Source organism: Moschus berezovskii, chromosome 6 (genome assembly GCF_049115385.1).
Source record: "Moschus berezovskii isolate FMDL1 chromosome 6, NW_MosBer_1.0, whole genome shotgun sequence".
Taxonomy (NCBI): Eukaryota; Metazoa; Chordata; class Mammalia; order Artiodactyla; family Moschidae; genus Moschus; species Moschus berezovskii.
In genome coordinates this window covers 29045509-29060859 of record NC_142465.1, presented here as the reverse complement: position 1 = coordinate 29060859, position 15351 = coordinate 29045509, and the positions used below count along the sequence as shown (strand labels likewise).

The following is a 15351-nucleotide window of genomic DNA, read 5'->3' as shown; positions in this document are numbered from 1 at the left end:
AAACTGATGGGTATTATTCTATCAGATACTAAGAACTATTTTAAAAGTTATAGTAATTACAATAATGTGGTATAGGCACAAGAATGGTCAAATTAACTAGTGGAAAAGGGAACATCCAAATACAAAGCCACACATATAAGGTATCCTGATTTATGACAAGGGCAACCTTGTAGTTCATCAAAGAAACAATGGCCTGTTCAGAAAATGCCAGGTTAAACAGACATCCATGTGGGAAAAAAACATATGTTGACTTTTACTTGATACCACACAAAAATCAGTTCCATATGGATGGCAGATCTAGAAGCACAAGGTTAAAATAAAGCTCTGTGACCTTAGAGCAGGCAAATATTTCTTAAAAGGCACTAACCATAAAAGAAAAAGATTTACTTTGATTATAATAAAATTAAGAGCTTCTGTTCATTGAAAGACACTATTAAGAGAGTTCCACAGACCTGAGATAGTTGAGGTACATATATCCACCAAAGGACTTACATTTAGTATATGTAAAGAAATCCTTCAAATTGGTATCAAGAGATAACCCAAAATAAAAATATGCAAGATATTTGAATTGGCTTCACAAAGTGAATACACAACTGGTCCTTAAACATAAAAAAACCCTCTCCCTTTCCTTATCAGGGAAATGCAAATTGAAGCCAAAAGGAGATACCAGTATACACACTAGAATGGTAAGAAGATGGAAATTAGCAAGTGTCAGTGAGGTTAAGGGGAGCAACTGGACCTCTCCTACACTGCTGGTTGAAAGTACAAATTGGTACCACCACCTTGGAATAATGTTCGGCAATATCCACACAAGGTGAACGTATGTATTTCCTATGACTCAGTAATTTCTCTTCTAAGTATATACCCAACAGAAATATGTTCAGTAAGATATATATACTGAAATGTTCACATTAGCACTATTCATAATAGTTTCAAACTAGAAATCACCCAAAGACCATTAATAGTAGATTAAAAACTGGTTATACATTCACATGCAATGCTATGTAGAAATAAAAAATCCTTACGTGACCATATGGATGAATATAACCGACAAAATCAGACAGCAAAGTCAGACAAAAAAGAGCATATACAAATGGAACTGCACAGTGTGTACACTATAAAAAACGTCAAAAGGGATCTAAATTAATTGTAAGTCTGAAGAGTGGTTATTTTGGGGGTGGAGAGAAGTGACTAGAAGAGAGTAAGAGGTAGCTTCTGGTGTGCTGGTGATGTTCAGTTTCTTAACACAGGTCCTGGTTACATGGATGTATTCAACATGTGAAAACTGATCAGTCTGCACATTTATGATTTGTGCACTTTTCTTATGAACGTTATGCTGCAATAAAAACTAATGTATATGACAAAAAGCAAATAAATTAAACAACAAAAAACATGTCTAGGGACTTCCCAGGAAGTCCAGTGGTTAAGATCCTGTGCTTCCACTGCAGGGTTTGATCCTTGGTCGGGGAACTAAGATCCCACAAGCCCCCCTGGCTCTGCAACAAAATAAATAAATTTCTACAAGTAAAACAGGTTTAAGTAACTTATGAAAAATGTATGCAAATCAGTTTTTAAGAAGCTAACATCCAACAAGAAAATGGAAAAAATACAAAAAAAAATGCTCAAGAAATAAATAAAAATGTTTCTAGTAAATTCAAAAAATGTAAATTAGAACAGCAGAATGCTCTATTCCCTATCAAATTAGCAAAGACTAAAGGAAATTAATAAGGTTGCTGCTGAGGATTTGGTGAAAATAATACTCTTATTCCTAACAGAAACTTGAAATAGTATAACCTTTCTTCATAAAAGTCTTGAAAAATGTTTGTATCTTTTGACCCACTAGTTTCCTTTCTAGAAATTATCTAAGGAAAAATCAGAAATGCGATTAAAAATGGACTTACGCCAGTGTCGACTATAATGGCATTTTGAAATAATATAACTATCCAAGAATGGGAAAATGATTATGATACACATACATATTGGATATTATGTTGCTTTCAAAGAGTAATGATAAGAAAACAGTGAAAATTACATATACAATTCTATGTGGTATACTTTTATGTGTTTAAAAAAATCAAACATACATTTGCTTACAAAAAGTTGACAGGAATACACACTATAATGTTAATAGTGGCTATCTGTGTGTGAAAGGATAACGAGTGATTTTAATTTTGTGGCTTGTTTTCTACAATGAAATGTAGAAATGAGCATGCATTATTATTATATTCAGATATCTAACCACATAACAGGGTGAAAAAAAATATCCACCCAGTCCCTTTTCTCTAGCAATCTAAGTAACAGATTTTTGACTCTCTTTCACGTCCCACATGCAATCTTGTAACTTGTTTCCTCAACTTCACCTTAGCAGTATCTGTCCAGCCATTATTCACTTCAGTCTTCTCTCATATCCGAAACTCAGGCACTTGTATTCCCTACTGACCTCCTCAAATCAAGACACTTCCTTTTGGTAAAAGAGCCCTATCTTTCACTACTTCTCCATTCTAGCCCCATCAGACCGCTTCACATAGTGAGGGTTCACACTCGAGTCCCGGAAAAATCTGCACCAGATACCTTCACACCTCCCAAGCTTGGCATACTTTGTTCTCGTTCTTCAGAATGCATTTTCTCCCTTCCATCTCTCTAAACAGACTCACAGTTCAAGACCCACCTCCAATATCCATTTACTGGGTGTAGCGTCTCCGAGAACAGACGGCAGTTTCCAAACCAATCCTCCAATGACAGTTTGCATATATTTCAGCATATACCATTCTACACTATTTATTGTCTAGCTCTCTTTTCGTATAGAATGAGCTGTTTCTTTTCTTAAATTTCTTAAAATCAAGTTGGATGAATGGACTTTGGTAAAGCATACATACACATGCCTTATACAGAGGTGTGTGTTTGCGCCTGTGTCTGCTGGATAATTGGCAACAGAAACACGATAATTTTTTTTTTCATTCAAGATGGCAGAGAACGTCTTAAAATAGTCCCCACACAAAAGCACTCTCACCAAAGCCTCGAAACAGAAGAAATAGCTATACCTAGAGCAACAGCAAAGGACAAAAGAATTAGATGCTGAGACGCCCCGGCCCTAATCACCCACAGGAGGTCCCACACACAGATCTTAAACCACGTTAGAAAACTAGCACCTGCTGCCTCCATTCGAAGAGCCACGCCTCAACAGTGAACGGTGACCTCGGGCACTGCTTGATACTGACCTCAAAAATCAAGGACGAAAAACGGGGAGGCTAAATCGTACGGGTGAGTATCCAAAATCCACGACTGGGCTCCGCCCCAACCAGGAGCAGTTACCCCACCCCCACACCCCGCCAAGGCGCATCCATCACCCGGGAAGGAACACGCAGGGCTCGATTCCACCGGCCAGGCTGGGAATTCTGGGAGGGCCCGAGGCAGAGACTGGGCGAGGCAAGGGCGCCTCGGGCTACACCTGTCAGGCAGCGGCCAACACTAGGCCCGGAAATCGACGAGATTCGGTGACCAAGGCCGGCAGGAGCGTCACCCGATCCCTCGCTCCCTCGATCGGCCTCTCGCTTTCTCCCTCGTTCTTCTCAAACAAAGGCAACTCACACGCCCCGCCATTTTCCCCTTACCTCAAAAACCACCTCTTCGTCAAAATCCGGTGTCATCCTTCTCCGCCATGCCACCCGTCTCAGCACGATGGGAAATGAAGGCGGGAGAACAGGCTGCGCCCAGGCGTCTGCCTCTGCCCATCCGTGTGTGCAGAAAACTACAATTCCCATCATGCCCTGTAGCTCACGCCCCCTTTTCAAGCCCTCTCATTGGAGCTGAACTTGAGCATGTGGGCGGGAGGGGCGGGAGCGGGATGAAACTTGGGCCCTCTGATTGGAGGAGGCTGGGGCTTTTGTCCGCCTTTTACGGCCGCGACTAGCAGGGGGCGCCTGGAGCTCTGATTTTTTTTTTTTGGAGCAACAGAAGGCCGCGCGCTGGCGAAGCCTTGGTGAGCACTGCTCGTGCGCGCGCGTGGACGTCCGCCGGGAGCGCCACTGCTCGGTGCTCGTGCCCGCCTGCCCGTCGCCGGCGCTCGCCCCCGGGAGCGCCGCCGGGTCCCGAGAGCCGGCAGCTTCCTTTGTGCGGCGCTCAGGTTGCGCTGCGGTCTCTCGGGACGGAATGTGGGTTCTGCGGCGATTTTTCTCTTCCGCCCGAATTCTTGAAACAATGGACTGTAAGGGGCTCGGGGATTAAGGGGGGCGAGCTGGGAAGCGAGCTGCACTGGGGAATCATGACTTCTGCCGCCGGTAAGTGACGGCGCTCGCGCTGCCGCTGGAAAGTTTGTAGCGAGCGCTGCAGGTTTGGGGCTCGGAGCTGCTTTCTCCCCGGGATAGGTTAGTGGCGTTCCCTCTGCCTTTCTCCGGGACTGTGGCAAGTGCGGAGCAGACCGTGTTTGCTGCCGGATTTTCTCGTCCCTTCGTGCCCAGAGGGGCTTTTGGAAATCATGTGGCTCTTGGGACCTCCCTTTAAAGGAAGACCTTGTTGGGGTCTCTTAGCTCCAGGAGAAACGGGAAATGTAAAGAGGTCATTTATTTTTCTTTCCTAAAATTTGAGCGACTTTGCCTTTGCGTCTGGAAATAGTTTAGATTCCCATGTTAAGAAATCAGTTATTCTAGGAAAGGGCAGCGTTCCCGGAGTGTTGAACGTAGCCACTAGGCTGTGTGGCTTTAACCTCAGTGAGGACTGGAAACCCTGACCCTTAGTAAAGAGATTTAGACATTGTTACTGCTCCTGGTGGGTTTCCCCCATCTGAGAATCAGAGGAGTAGAACTGCCGATGCCAAGGTTCTTGTTCATCTTCACCTGGTTTTTTTGTGGACTCTTTTTTTCTATGTCTACCTGGTTAGTGTACACAAAGCCTTATTTTCTGTCTGCCTCCCTTGGTCCTTTCCCTTCATCCATATGGCAAAGCCTGTTGTGTTACCTTTGTGTGCACTCTGAAAATTTTATGGACAACGTTCAGAAGGAACAGTTCCTATTTTCAGAAATAATTACTAAAGTGGTATTATATTGGCTTATAAGAACATAGGTTAACTTTTAAGTTAGAACTTAATAATGTATTCAGTATTGGTTTTTTTTATTTTTATTTTTTTAAGTTTTTTAAAATGACAGTTTCGCCCACAATGAAAGAAACCTTCATTATACATTTAATAGTAAAACAGTGTAAAACTTCAAAGTTACTTCTAGAATCAGCAGTTAAGTATGAGATTAAATTTTCTTAGCTTTTCTTGGCATTTGTTTTAAATTCCTGTAACTTGAAACTGTCAAACAGCACCCTAAATGTTCTGATTTGTGTTCTTTCTGAAGACTAGATATGCTGGAGGTTGTACTGCTAGGTGCAATCTGATTACAAACTAAGGAGCTGAGAAGTTAGCCAATAGGAGTAAGAAAGCAGGGAGCGCAGTGTTTGGTAGTAGTATTTCTGAAGATGTTGTGGATCTTCCCTTTTGATGTTGTATGTGTGTGTAGAGGATGTCATCATATACTGAGAATTACGTTATTTATAAACTCTCCTTTCCTTCCCAAAGGATGGCTTTCTACTTACTTGAGGTGAAGTATTTTCATCCTAAATTTTTGTGCCTCAGTATAATGAACAAGCCAAATTTAATTTAAATTTAAAATGATTGGAGATTTAAAAATCCTTCCAGCCCGTTTTAACTCTTCCTTCGTCAAACGCATTTAAAATTCATACCTTGGATGTGTCAACTTTCAGTTCCAGTCCCTACAGTTTATAAATGAACAGATACAGAAGCATTTAATTGATATTTAAATATGTAAACCTGATCTAGGTCTCAGTTTGGAATTTTATTATTTCATTTGAATGACCCTCAAATATTGCTGGCTATTTTTATATTTATCAACTTTACAATTAAAGAAATCCACAGGCATTTTTGTGGTGTTTAAAAGAGGGCTACTTCCTGTGTTTAGCTGAGTTAGTTGGTTTTTAGCATAGCTGGCTGAGAAGCATTAACGACATTTTTGTTTGCCCATCTGTTAAGATTTATTATAATTTTTTCTCATGTCTAAATGGAGAATATAGAAAAGAACTGGGGTTTTATTTCCATCTTCTTACAAAATCATGTGTTCATCATTCTTACAAGCTGTTTATGATGCTCTCTGGAACAAAATTTAAATTCGTTAAAACTTTAGGAACATTATTTGCAACTGGGGGAGATGTTTGTTTCCACAGAACCTAATCTGTGGTATTGTTTGGGCTGGTTGGCTTAATTTAAGGACATAAGAAAAATGTAGAATATCTAAATCATATGTATCCTGAAGAAGAGCTTGCTTTGTTTTTCAGTGTCTGTGAAAGAGTAGGCCCACATAGAGATTTTAGAATTTTTTAAATCGGTATATGAGAAAAAGAGAGCTAATTATAGGAGTGTGTTTTAAACCGTTGTGAGCATGTACAGGTCTCGGCGCACGTGCTGTGCTTTGCTCTTTGGCTGGTCTCGCAGCTCACAGTGTTGCAGGTGGGCTGCAGCGGTCTGTGTGTGACAGGTGACGAGTGTGTTTGTGATTGTTGGAAAAGGGGCACTAGTGTTTGACACTCTTACCTTATTTTCCCCTGGAGCCAAACAGCTGTGTAAATAAAAGATTTGCTGCTGTGCTCTAAAAAGTTTCAAGTCTGACTGTTGATACAGTATTAACATCCAAAGGTGCTGGATTTATTGCAAGTTTGACATTGGAGCAGACCATCATAGAATGGCTTGTTATTTTTTGATTTTTGTTTCAAAACGGAGCTGTTGAAAATAATGATGAATTTCGAATATTGCTGTGCTACTGACTTAGCTGAACACTTATTCCTACTAATAATTAAGAACTTACTTAGTAATCCTATTGAAGTTGATTTCTACAAACATGTTATTATTCTATGTTTAAATGGATATTGATTTTTTTTTTAAAGAAATATCTTGTTACTGAGACATAGTAAAGACTAGGTTGGGAAGATCCCCTGGAGAAGGAAACGGTAACCCACTCCTGTATTCTTGCCTGGAGAATCCCATGGACAGAGAAGTCTGGTAGGCTGCAGTCCACGGGGTCGCAAAGAGTCGGACACGACTGAGCGATGGAACGACGGAATGGAACGGATGTGGCAACTCTGTCTGTTCCCAGGCCCAGTGTTCAGCACTGGGGATACAGCAAAGAGACAAAGTGCCTGCCCTCCTGGAGCTTGTCTTCTTGTGGTGAAGACAGAGGGAGGTACACTGTAGAAAAATCACGCAGGGCAAAGGGCTCCAGAATCTAAGGGTTCTCCTGAAGCAGGTATCTCAGACGTATCACCTCAAAATTATTTAGACTTTAGAGGAATCTGTTCAGATCCCTCATTTACAAGTAAGGAAACTGAGGCAACCAATTCTGCATAAAAACACACGGTTAGGTTAGTCAGCTCTCCCAGTTACATTATTGGTTTCCTCCAATATAGCGTTAACTAAGCCAAAGTTCACAGTTCTTTATTTAATTCATTGAGTATTTGTTGAGGAAGTTAGGTACATAATGCTGTGCTGTATTTGTTGGTAATCAACCGTAGTTCATGTTAGTTAATTGAGTTCCTGGAACAGTAAGAGATTTATGATTCTTGGAAGCAGACCCTGTACAAAACATCTTTAAAGAGTAAAGTTGATACCAAAAATGGAAAAAAAGATTGAACTGATTGAGTGAATGACCCTGAAACTTCTGAACAGGCTCTAAGATTCAGTAAAAGATTAATGAGATCAGAGGCTTTTTGTTTTTGGTTTTTTAGCTGTGGTGAAATAACCTAACATAAATTGAGCGTCTATACTATTTCTAAGTGTACAAAACAGTAGTGGTAAGCTCATTCATACTGCTGTGCAGCCAGTCTCCAGAACTCTTTCCATATTGCAAAACTTTTTTTTTTTATTCCTTCAAAACGCCCAGAGGTAGGATGTTTTCAGAATGGTTACAGAAATGAAATCAATGTGACAGTCTGTCAGTCTTCCTTATCTTGAATAAGATGGGAGGTTAGGAAGAAGCCTAGGGCAGTCATACTTTCTCTTAAGACTTTACTTAATAGATCAAGGGTTTAATTTAATAGACCATGACACAAAGCTTTATCATTAGGGTTTGAATGGTTTTAAAATTTTTTCTACCTAAAAAAAAGACAAGCAAAATAATAACATGCTTATTGAACATTTGACTGAAATTGCATGACTTTGGGAATTTGTATTAAGTCATTTTGGAACTACTTCATATCTTTTTTTATTATAACATTATACCAAAGAATTAAATGAGAAGGCATCTGTTATCAGGTGACCTTGGTTGAAGAGGTTTGAGAAATTCTTCCTTGGTTGGTAAAAAGGAAGTAGAGCACCCTACTTTTTTTTTTCCTCCTTACTTATGTCCCCGTAATATCTTCCCAAATTGGAGTGTTGTGACTAATTTCCTTTGTTGAAGCGAAACTCACCACCAAGTGAAGAATCAAAGCCTCTGTGTATCCAGGTACTTAAACAGTGTCCAGCAGATGATATTTTGAAAGGTTTAAAAATATTTTTTAACACAAGTCTTTTAAGAAATATGACAGGGTGAAAAATGATAGTATAGATAGAAAAACATAAAAGAACTTTAAAAAATGTGGATGTTCAGACTATGTAACTTCATCGTATAGGCCTTTTGTGTGAATTTTTAGGTTCCTGTAGGCTAGAGCAGATCTGTGGAAATCTAACACAGTGTAATAGGTGCTTATTAAGTCCTTTTTATATAATGTCAAGAAAGAATTGCTACCATAGGAGTTATGGTCATCTTTTAAATGCACTAGAACCGTGGTTATAAATGAGGGGTACATATCATAATCACCTGTGGTAGAGTGTAGACATGTGACTTTCTAAAAATAAAGCTCAGTGAAGAATTATAATGAAAATTCCCATTTGACAACCCCTGCACAGGAAAAATACCAGCTTTATTAAGAGCCTCAAATAGAACAGTACTGATAATTTTCAGTTTTTAAGTTTGGAAAATTTCTAGTTTCTGTATTCTCTTTTAGGTTATTTTGGGGTTCAAGTGTGATAGGTCATTGATAAAGGGCATTTTATACAACTCCACTGTATATCCTTGAGACAGAAGAATATTGCTATTCACATGAGATGCTTGGGTCGTATCCTATGTAAACCTTAGGCAAATTCAGCTCTTGGCACTCAGCAAATGAACCACAGTATCCTCTCCTACTATACAGATCTAAGCAAAAGCCTGTTGTTTCGTTTAGTGTTGACTAAACTCTTGAGAGTCCCTTGTACTGCAAGGAGATCCAACCAGTCCATTCTAAAGGAGATCAATCCTGGGTGTTCATTGGAAGGACAGATGCTAAAGCTGAAACTGCAATACTTTGGCCACCTCATGCGACGAGTTGACTCACTGGAAAAGACTCTGATGCTAGGAAAGGTTGGGGGCGGGAGGAGAAGGGGACGACAGAGAATGAGATGGCTGGATGGCATCACCAACTCTGTGGACATGAGTTTGAGTGAACTCCGGGAGTTGGTGATGGACAGGGAGGCCTGGCGTGCTGTGATTCATGGGGTCGCGGAGAGTCGGACACGACCGAGCGACTGAACTGAACTGAACTGAACTGAAAGATATGGTGATCTGTTCCAGAGTTAGAAGAAAAACTGTATTGGATTTACTAAGCAGTGTACACTATACCAAAAGCTGTATGTACTGGAATTGAAGAGCAACTTAACAGAATTTTCAAAAGTAATACTGACTCTGCATAATGGAGTATAATAATCTACCTAGTAAAATGCATTGTCAAAAATAAAAATGTTCTCAAACTTAATCATTTATCTTCTGCTTTGGATTTTTGGTCATCAGACTTTTTTTTTTTTTCCTTTCTAGAGATTAAGAAGCCACCAGTGGCCCCCAAGCCAAAGTTTGTTCTGGCAACTAATAAGCCAGCTCCACCTCCTGTCGCACCTAAACCTGAGGTCTTGGTTTCCAGTGTTGCACAGTCAACAAAGAAAACCAAACCATCCATAGCTCCAAAACCAAAAGTTCTGAAGGCCTCACCCGTCCAGGACATCACACAGTCACCATCAAGGAAAATTGTCGTGAACCTGGAAGAGTATACACAGGAATTTTCTGAAAGTACTGACAACTTGAACTGCAAAAACAGAGGGCATCCGAGCAGTGATTATATTTTACCAGTGTGTTCCTGCTATCCTGGCTGTAACCATAAGCTTGAGAACAGAGAGAATTTGTGTGTCAAGCAGCTTGTCTTAGGGCCCCTGGAAATACATGAGAATTTAGAAAATAACAAAATTGGTGAGTCCCCTTCAGCTGTAAAAAATCAGCATAAATGTGATTCTGTTGGTGAAAGGGTCAAGAGCCAGAGTAAAGTAGTTTTAAAGGCAAGCATCCTCGAAGAAAAGCTCAAAGATGTTTTAACACAACGAACATCACCCTTTCTTTTTCCCCAGAAGCACAGATCCACAGACAGTCCAGAAATAAGTGATGGCTGTAATTCCCACAGACAATTCAGCATTGAATTTGCAGATTTGTCACCTTCCCTGTCCAGCTTTGAGAACGTTTCTAATCATCACCCTTGCCACCTACAACTTCCTAGCACTGAATTTCAAAATTTTGAAGCTAATCAGAGTGACAGTGAAAAAAGCAACACTTGCTATCATTCATCTGAACAGGAAGCTCTAGAAAATGGAAAAAGGAGTCCTTTCTTATCTTCAGATGGAGATAGTAAGAAATTGGAAACCAAAGACCTTGATCCCTTGGAAATCCACTTAGTACCATGTACTCCCAAATTTCCAACTCCCAAGCCCAGAAAAACACATGTTGCACGCCTCTTACGCCAGAGACATGTAGATACTCCTCGTGAAAGTACTGAAGAACCAGAGAATGTAGACAACTTGCCTCATCTTTTCGAAGATAGTTTGAAAAACAGTAAAATCAGTGTTTTTCATCAGACTGCTTTGTGTAACCAGGAACAGGTGGACAAAGTGAAGCCAGAAAATAAGGGTGAATTGAATGTGGACTTCACTGGTGACAGACAAAACTTAGTCTATTCACAGAAAGCCTTGTGTCCTGAAACATCTTCCTCTGAAAAAACGGCACCTCCTTTAGAAACCTACTCTAATTTGAGTTCTGACGACAAGTCAGGAGATAGTTCTGGTATGTCACTTGCCGAGGACAAAGGGACCAGTTTTATAAGATGCAGTACTCTATCTATGAGCCTGCCCAAGCAGCTCAAATTAACCTGCAGCAAACATTTGCCTACTGCCTCTAACCCGGGAGTGTCTACCCCTCAAATGCAAAAGGAATCTATAATAAAAGGTGAAAGTTCCTCAAAAGTTGTCCCCAAAAAACCTCAAAGACACAGTTTGCCTGCTGCTGGAGTGCTTAAAAAGGCTGCCTCTGAGGAGCTTGTGGAGAAAAGTTCTTATCCCTCAAATGAAGATTCAGAGAAGGGTCTAAAAAGAGATCACCTGCAGCATTTATGTGCCCCAAACAATGGTATGTCATCCTCCTTTGATATGCCTAAACGGGCTTCAGAGAAGCCAGTGTGGAAATTACCTCATCCCATTATACCGTTTTCAGGAAACCCGGAATCCTTAAAGTCTGTCACCATATCCTCAAACAGTGAGACTCCCAGGGCCCTGACCAAGCCTAGAGCAAAATCATTATCTGCTATGGATGTGGAAAGGTGCACTAAGCCTTGCAAAGACTCTCACAAGAAGAACTCTTTAAAGAAGTTGCTCAATATGAAGCTGTCTATCTGTTTCATGAAGAGTGACTTCCAGAAATTTTGGTCCAAGAATAACCAACTTGGAGACACAACCTCAGGCAGCCTGGCAGGTGGGGAGCAAAAAGGGAGTGAGAATGATTGGCATGGCTTGTTGGTAAGAGAAGAGAAGAGAAGTAAACCCATCAAGGCATATTCGGCGGATAACTATAGCCTGGAGTCCCACAAGAAGAGGAAGAAGTTGCGGGGCCAGACCAGTGCAGCTAATGGACCAAGAGCCGAGTCTCTGGATGACCGAATGCTCTCCAGGGAGTCGTCCTTGCAGGCACCTTGCAAATCTGTTACCAGCGACTATGCACCAGAGTATGAAAATATACGCCATTATGAGGAAATACCAGAGTATGAGAACTTGCCATTTGTTATGGCTATAGGGAAAACTCCCGAGTTGGAATGGCAGAATTCCAGCAGTGTGGAGGACACTGATGCAAATGTGTATGAGGTAGAGGAGCCGTATGAAGCTCCAGGTGGCCAGCTCCAACTTGGACCCAGACACCAGCATTCCAGGTAACACTTAGGTGTCAGACAGACACGTGTACCACTGAAATTAACCCTCAGCAACCCTGTGGGATAGGTTAAGATCTCATAGGTAGGGTAACTTGGCAAGAGAATGGTTTATTTGATTTTATTTTTAAATTAATTTTTATTGGAGTATAGTTGCTTTACAATGTTACGTTAGTTTCTACTATACAGCAGAATGAATAAGCCATATGTATACATTATATCCCCTCCCTTTTAGACTTCCTTCTCATTCAGGTCACCACAGTGCAGTTGAGTGGAATTTCCTGTGCTATACACTGTATTTTCATTAGTTATCTATTTTATACATAGTATCAATAGTATACATGTGTTGGTCCCAGTCTTCCAATTCCTCCAATCCCTATTTTCCCCCTTGATATCCATATAGCTGTTCTCTACCTTTGCGTCTCTATTTCTGCTCTGCAAATAAGATCATCTATACCATTTTTCTAGATTCCACATACATGGGTTAATATGCAATAGTTTTCTCTTTCTGACTTACAGCATTTTGTGTAACTCACTCTAGGTTCATCACGTCTCTACAAATGACCCAGTTTGAGAGAGTGGTTTCGTTAAGCATATATTATTTCCAGAGTACTCTTTTTATGATGTAGTCAGGATGGGTATTTGCAATGTAGTACCAACTTGGAATACAGATCAAGACCCTAGGGGACGAAGTTGGCCAAGTCAATGAGGTTTATTTGCTAGACGTAAGAAATCTGTGAAGTTTTTGAAATCTGTGTGTTTACCTGTGGTGCCCTTGTCAGATAAAACCTATAAATTTGCAAAATTCACTACTCTTTGAGGATTATTTATTTTACTTGTTGAAGGCTAATTACTAACTTCAGATGGATATAGGAAAAATGCAGGAAAAACATAACTCCTGCCCTTTCTCACTTTTGTATACATACTTCTACCCCTGGTGTACCTGCTTCATCTGTCTTATTTGAAACCTTGCCTATCCTTGATGGTCCAGCTCAGCAATCCTTTGCTTTCTGAAGCTTCCATGGTTACCTAGTGGGTTGTGTTTATCTCCTATTCTGGTCTCCCAGTTATGCTTTGATGCTGTGGTGTTCTTTATCTCAGTCTTCTTTATGGTAGAATTGTTTATTGCCATGTCTGATTGGTGTTTGGCTTCAGGCTTCATGAAGAATTCTGGTCATATCTTTTTGTCCTGCGTGAGGCCAAGCAAGGGGCTAAGTAGGGATCAGTAGATTTGGTTGAGTAGATGGAGGAATGAGTGAAAGAAGGGCAAAGGGGTTAACCCCAGGAGCAGCTTCCTTCTCCCTAGTCACAAAGGGAGCCTTGGCATTGTGTTAAAAGTGTTTTGTGTTTAACACAAAGCACACAGACCCTTTTGGAAGTCTTTCTATTCTTTCTTGGGTTACTAACTTCAAGCCTTTGAGTGCTTAGGTCTTAAAATAGGACTTCTGTAGAAATATTAACACATGTGGCGCATAGTAGAGGCTAAAAAAAAAAAAGGATTATTGGATGAATTAAATAAATCAAATTAAGCAAACTCTTAGTTGTTGCACCAAGTAAAACAAATTGTTCTTTTACCTTTCAGATGCTCTGTTGGCACATTTCTTTGCTCATAATCCTCTCTGCCCTTCCTCCTTTAACCCAACAAGACTTCCCTCCTTTGCCTTAACTTTTCTAACTCTGACTCCGTCCTGTTTACAGCTGTCTACTCTGAGTGTTCGTACCTATGCGAAAACCTCTCCCTTGGCATAAATATTTCAGTGGGGAATAAAGTGTCCAACTTTTTTTTTTAAGTCTATTTTCTATTTTCATGCCTGCTCATCTCACCATGAAACAGTTTTGTGGATGCTGCCTTCCTTTTTAATAATGTTTTATTGGAGGATAGTTGCTTTACAATGTTGTGTTAATTTCTGCTGGTACCGCCCTCCTTTTAACAAGTTTCTGTGTGTTATTGTGTATGTGTGCGTGTTGGAGGGACGAATTTGGCTTCTTTGTGACATGCTGCTGCTGCTAAGTCACTTCAGTCATGTCGACTCTGTGCGACCCTATAGATGGCAGCCCACCAGGCTCCGCCGTCCCTGGGATTCTCCAGGCAAGAACACTGGAGTGGGTTGCCATTTCCTTCTCCAATGCGTGAAGGTGAAAAGTGAAAGTGAAGTCGCTCAGTCGTGGCTGACTCTTCAAGACCGCATGGACTGCAGCCCACCAGGCTCCTCCGTCCATGGTATTTTCCAAGCAAGAGTACTGGAGTTGGGTGCCATTGCCTCCTCTGCTTGAGCGATGAGTGGATGCCAACAATTGAGATAGAATTAGGTTTGGAATAAGGGTAGTGAGTTTGCTTTTGGGATATGTTGGATTTGAGGTGCCAGGTAACTATCTAGGGTAAAGCGTTAGTTAGTCATGTCCGACTCTGTTACCCCATGGACTGTAGCCCACCAGACTCCTCTGTGGAATTCTCCTGGCAAGAATACTGGAGTGGGTTACCATTCCCTTCTCCAGGGGATCTTCCTGATCCAGAGATTGAACCTGGGTCTCCTGTGTTGCAGGTGGATTCTTTACCATCTGAGCCATCAGGGCTTTGTGACATACTCCTATCCTTAGCTAATATGAAGTTTTTTTTCCTTGAAATTGGAGATTTGACCCTTAGTGTTTTCTGTTGACCCTCAGACTGGATCTGAAGGGTGTGTCATTCTCTCTAATACAAACTGTAAACTTGTGAAACTTGTTCTTCATCTGGTTTGCTTCTTATGCCTTTAGGGCACTGCTGCTCTGGTCAGGGTTGAACAAGGATGGAAGGGGTTAATGTACACATCCAGCCAGTGCAGCCGCATGGCATTCATAAGAAGGGCTTTTTCTCAAGGCCACAGGAAACCGAGGGCAGCTTTGGACAGGTTGAAGCTGTCAAGTAGGGCAGCCTGGTAAAGAGTGGGTGAGCTCTGCTTTTGAATTTCGCTTTCCATGGAGATTTTTGTTTAGGCCTGGAGCAGGGAGGCCTGAACAGGCTGGGGAGTCCTAAGATGTGCCAGCTGAATCAAAAGCCTTCAGTCACAGGGCCAGGCT

At 41.1% G+C, this 15351-nt stretch overlaps 2 protein-coding genes across 6 annotated transcripts in view; one reads left to right on the top strand and one right to left on the bottom strand.

Annotated features, from left to right (window-relative positions):
• VEZT (vezatin, adherens junctions transmembrane protein) overlaps positions 1-3764 on the bottom strand; it is a 77655-nt gene extending 73891 nt beyond the window's left edge. For 2 of the 3 annotated variants that reach the window (XM_055396771.2, XM_055396773.2), the window contains exon 1: positions 3612-3731. In XM_055396771.2, the coding sequence (XP_055252746.1) occupies positions 3612-3647 (36 nt within the window). In that variant the 5' untranslated portion in view covers positions 3648-3731. Of the gene's footprint in view, positions 1-3611 lie in introns of all 3 variants that reach the window. The other variant, XM_055396770.2, reaches the window with a different exon arrangement.
• A 280-nt stretch (positions 3765-4044) lies between these two features.
• The window catches only part of FGD6 (FYVE, RhoGEF and PH domain containing 6), a 110839-nt gene continuing 99532 nt past the window's right edge, over positions 4045-15351 (top strand). The window contains exons 1-2 of one of the 3 annotated variants that reach the window (XR_016037562.1): positions 4045-4277; positions 9876-12297. Coding sequence is in view for 2 of the 3 variants with exons in the window: in XM_055396105.2 (XP_055252080.2) it covers positions 4262-4277; positions 9876-12297 (2438 nt within the window). In the remaining variant the exon portion in view is untranslated. The remainder of the gene's footprint in view (positions 4278-9875; positions 12298-15351) is intronic. The other 2 variants (XM_055396105.2, XM_055396106.2) reach the window with 2 other exon arrangements.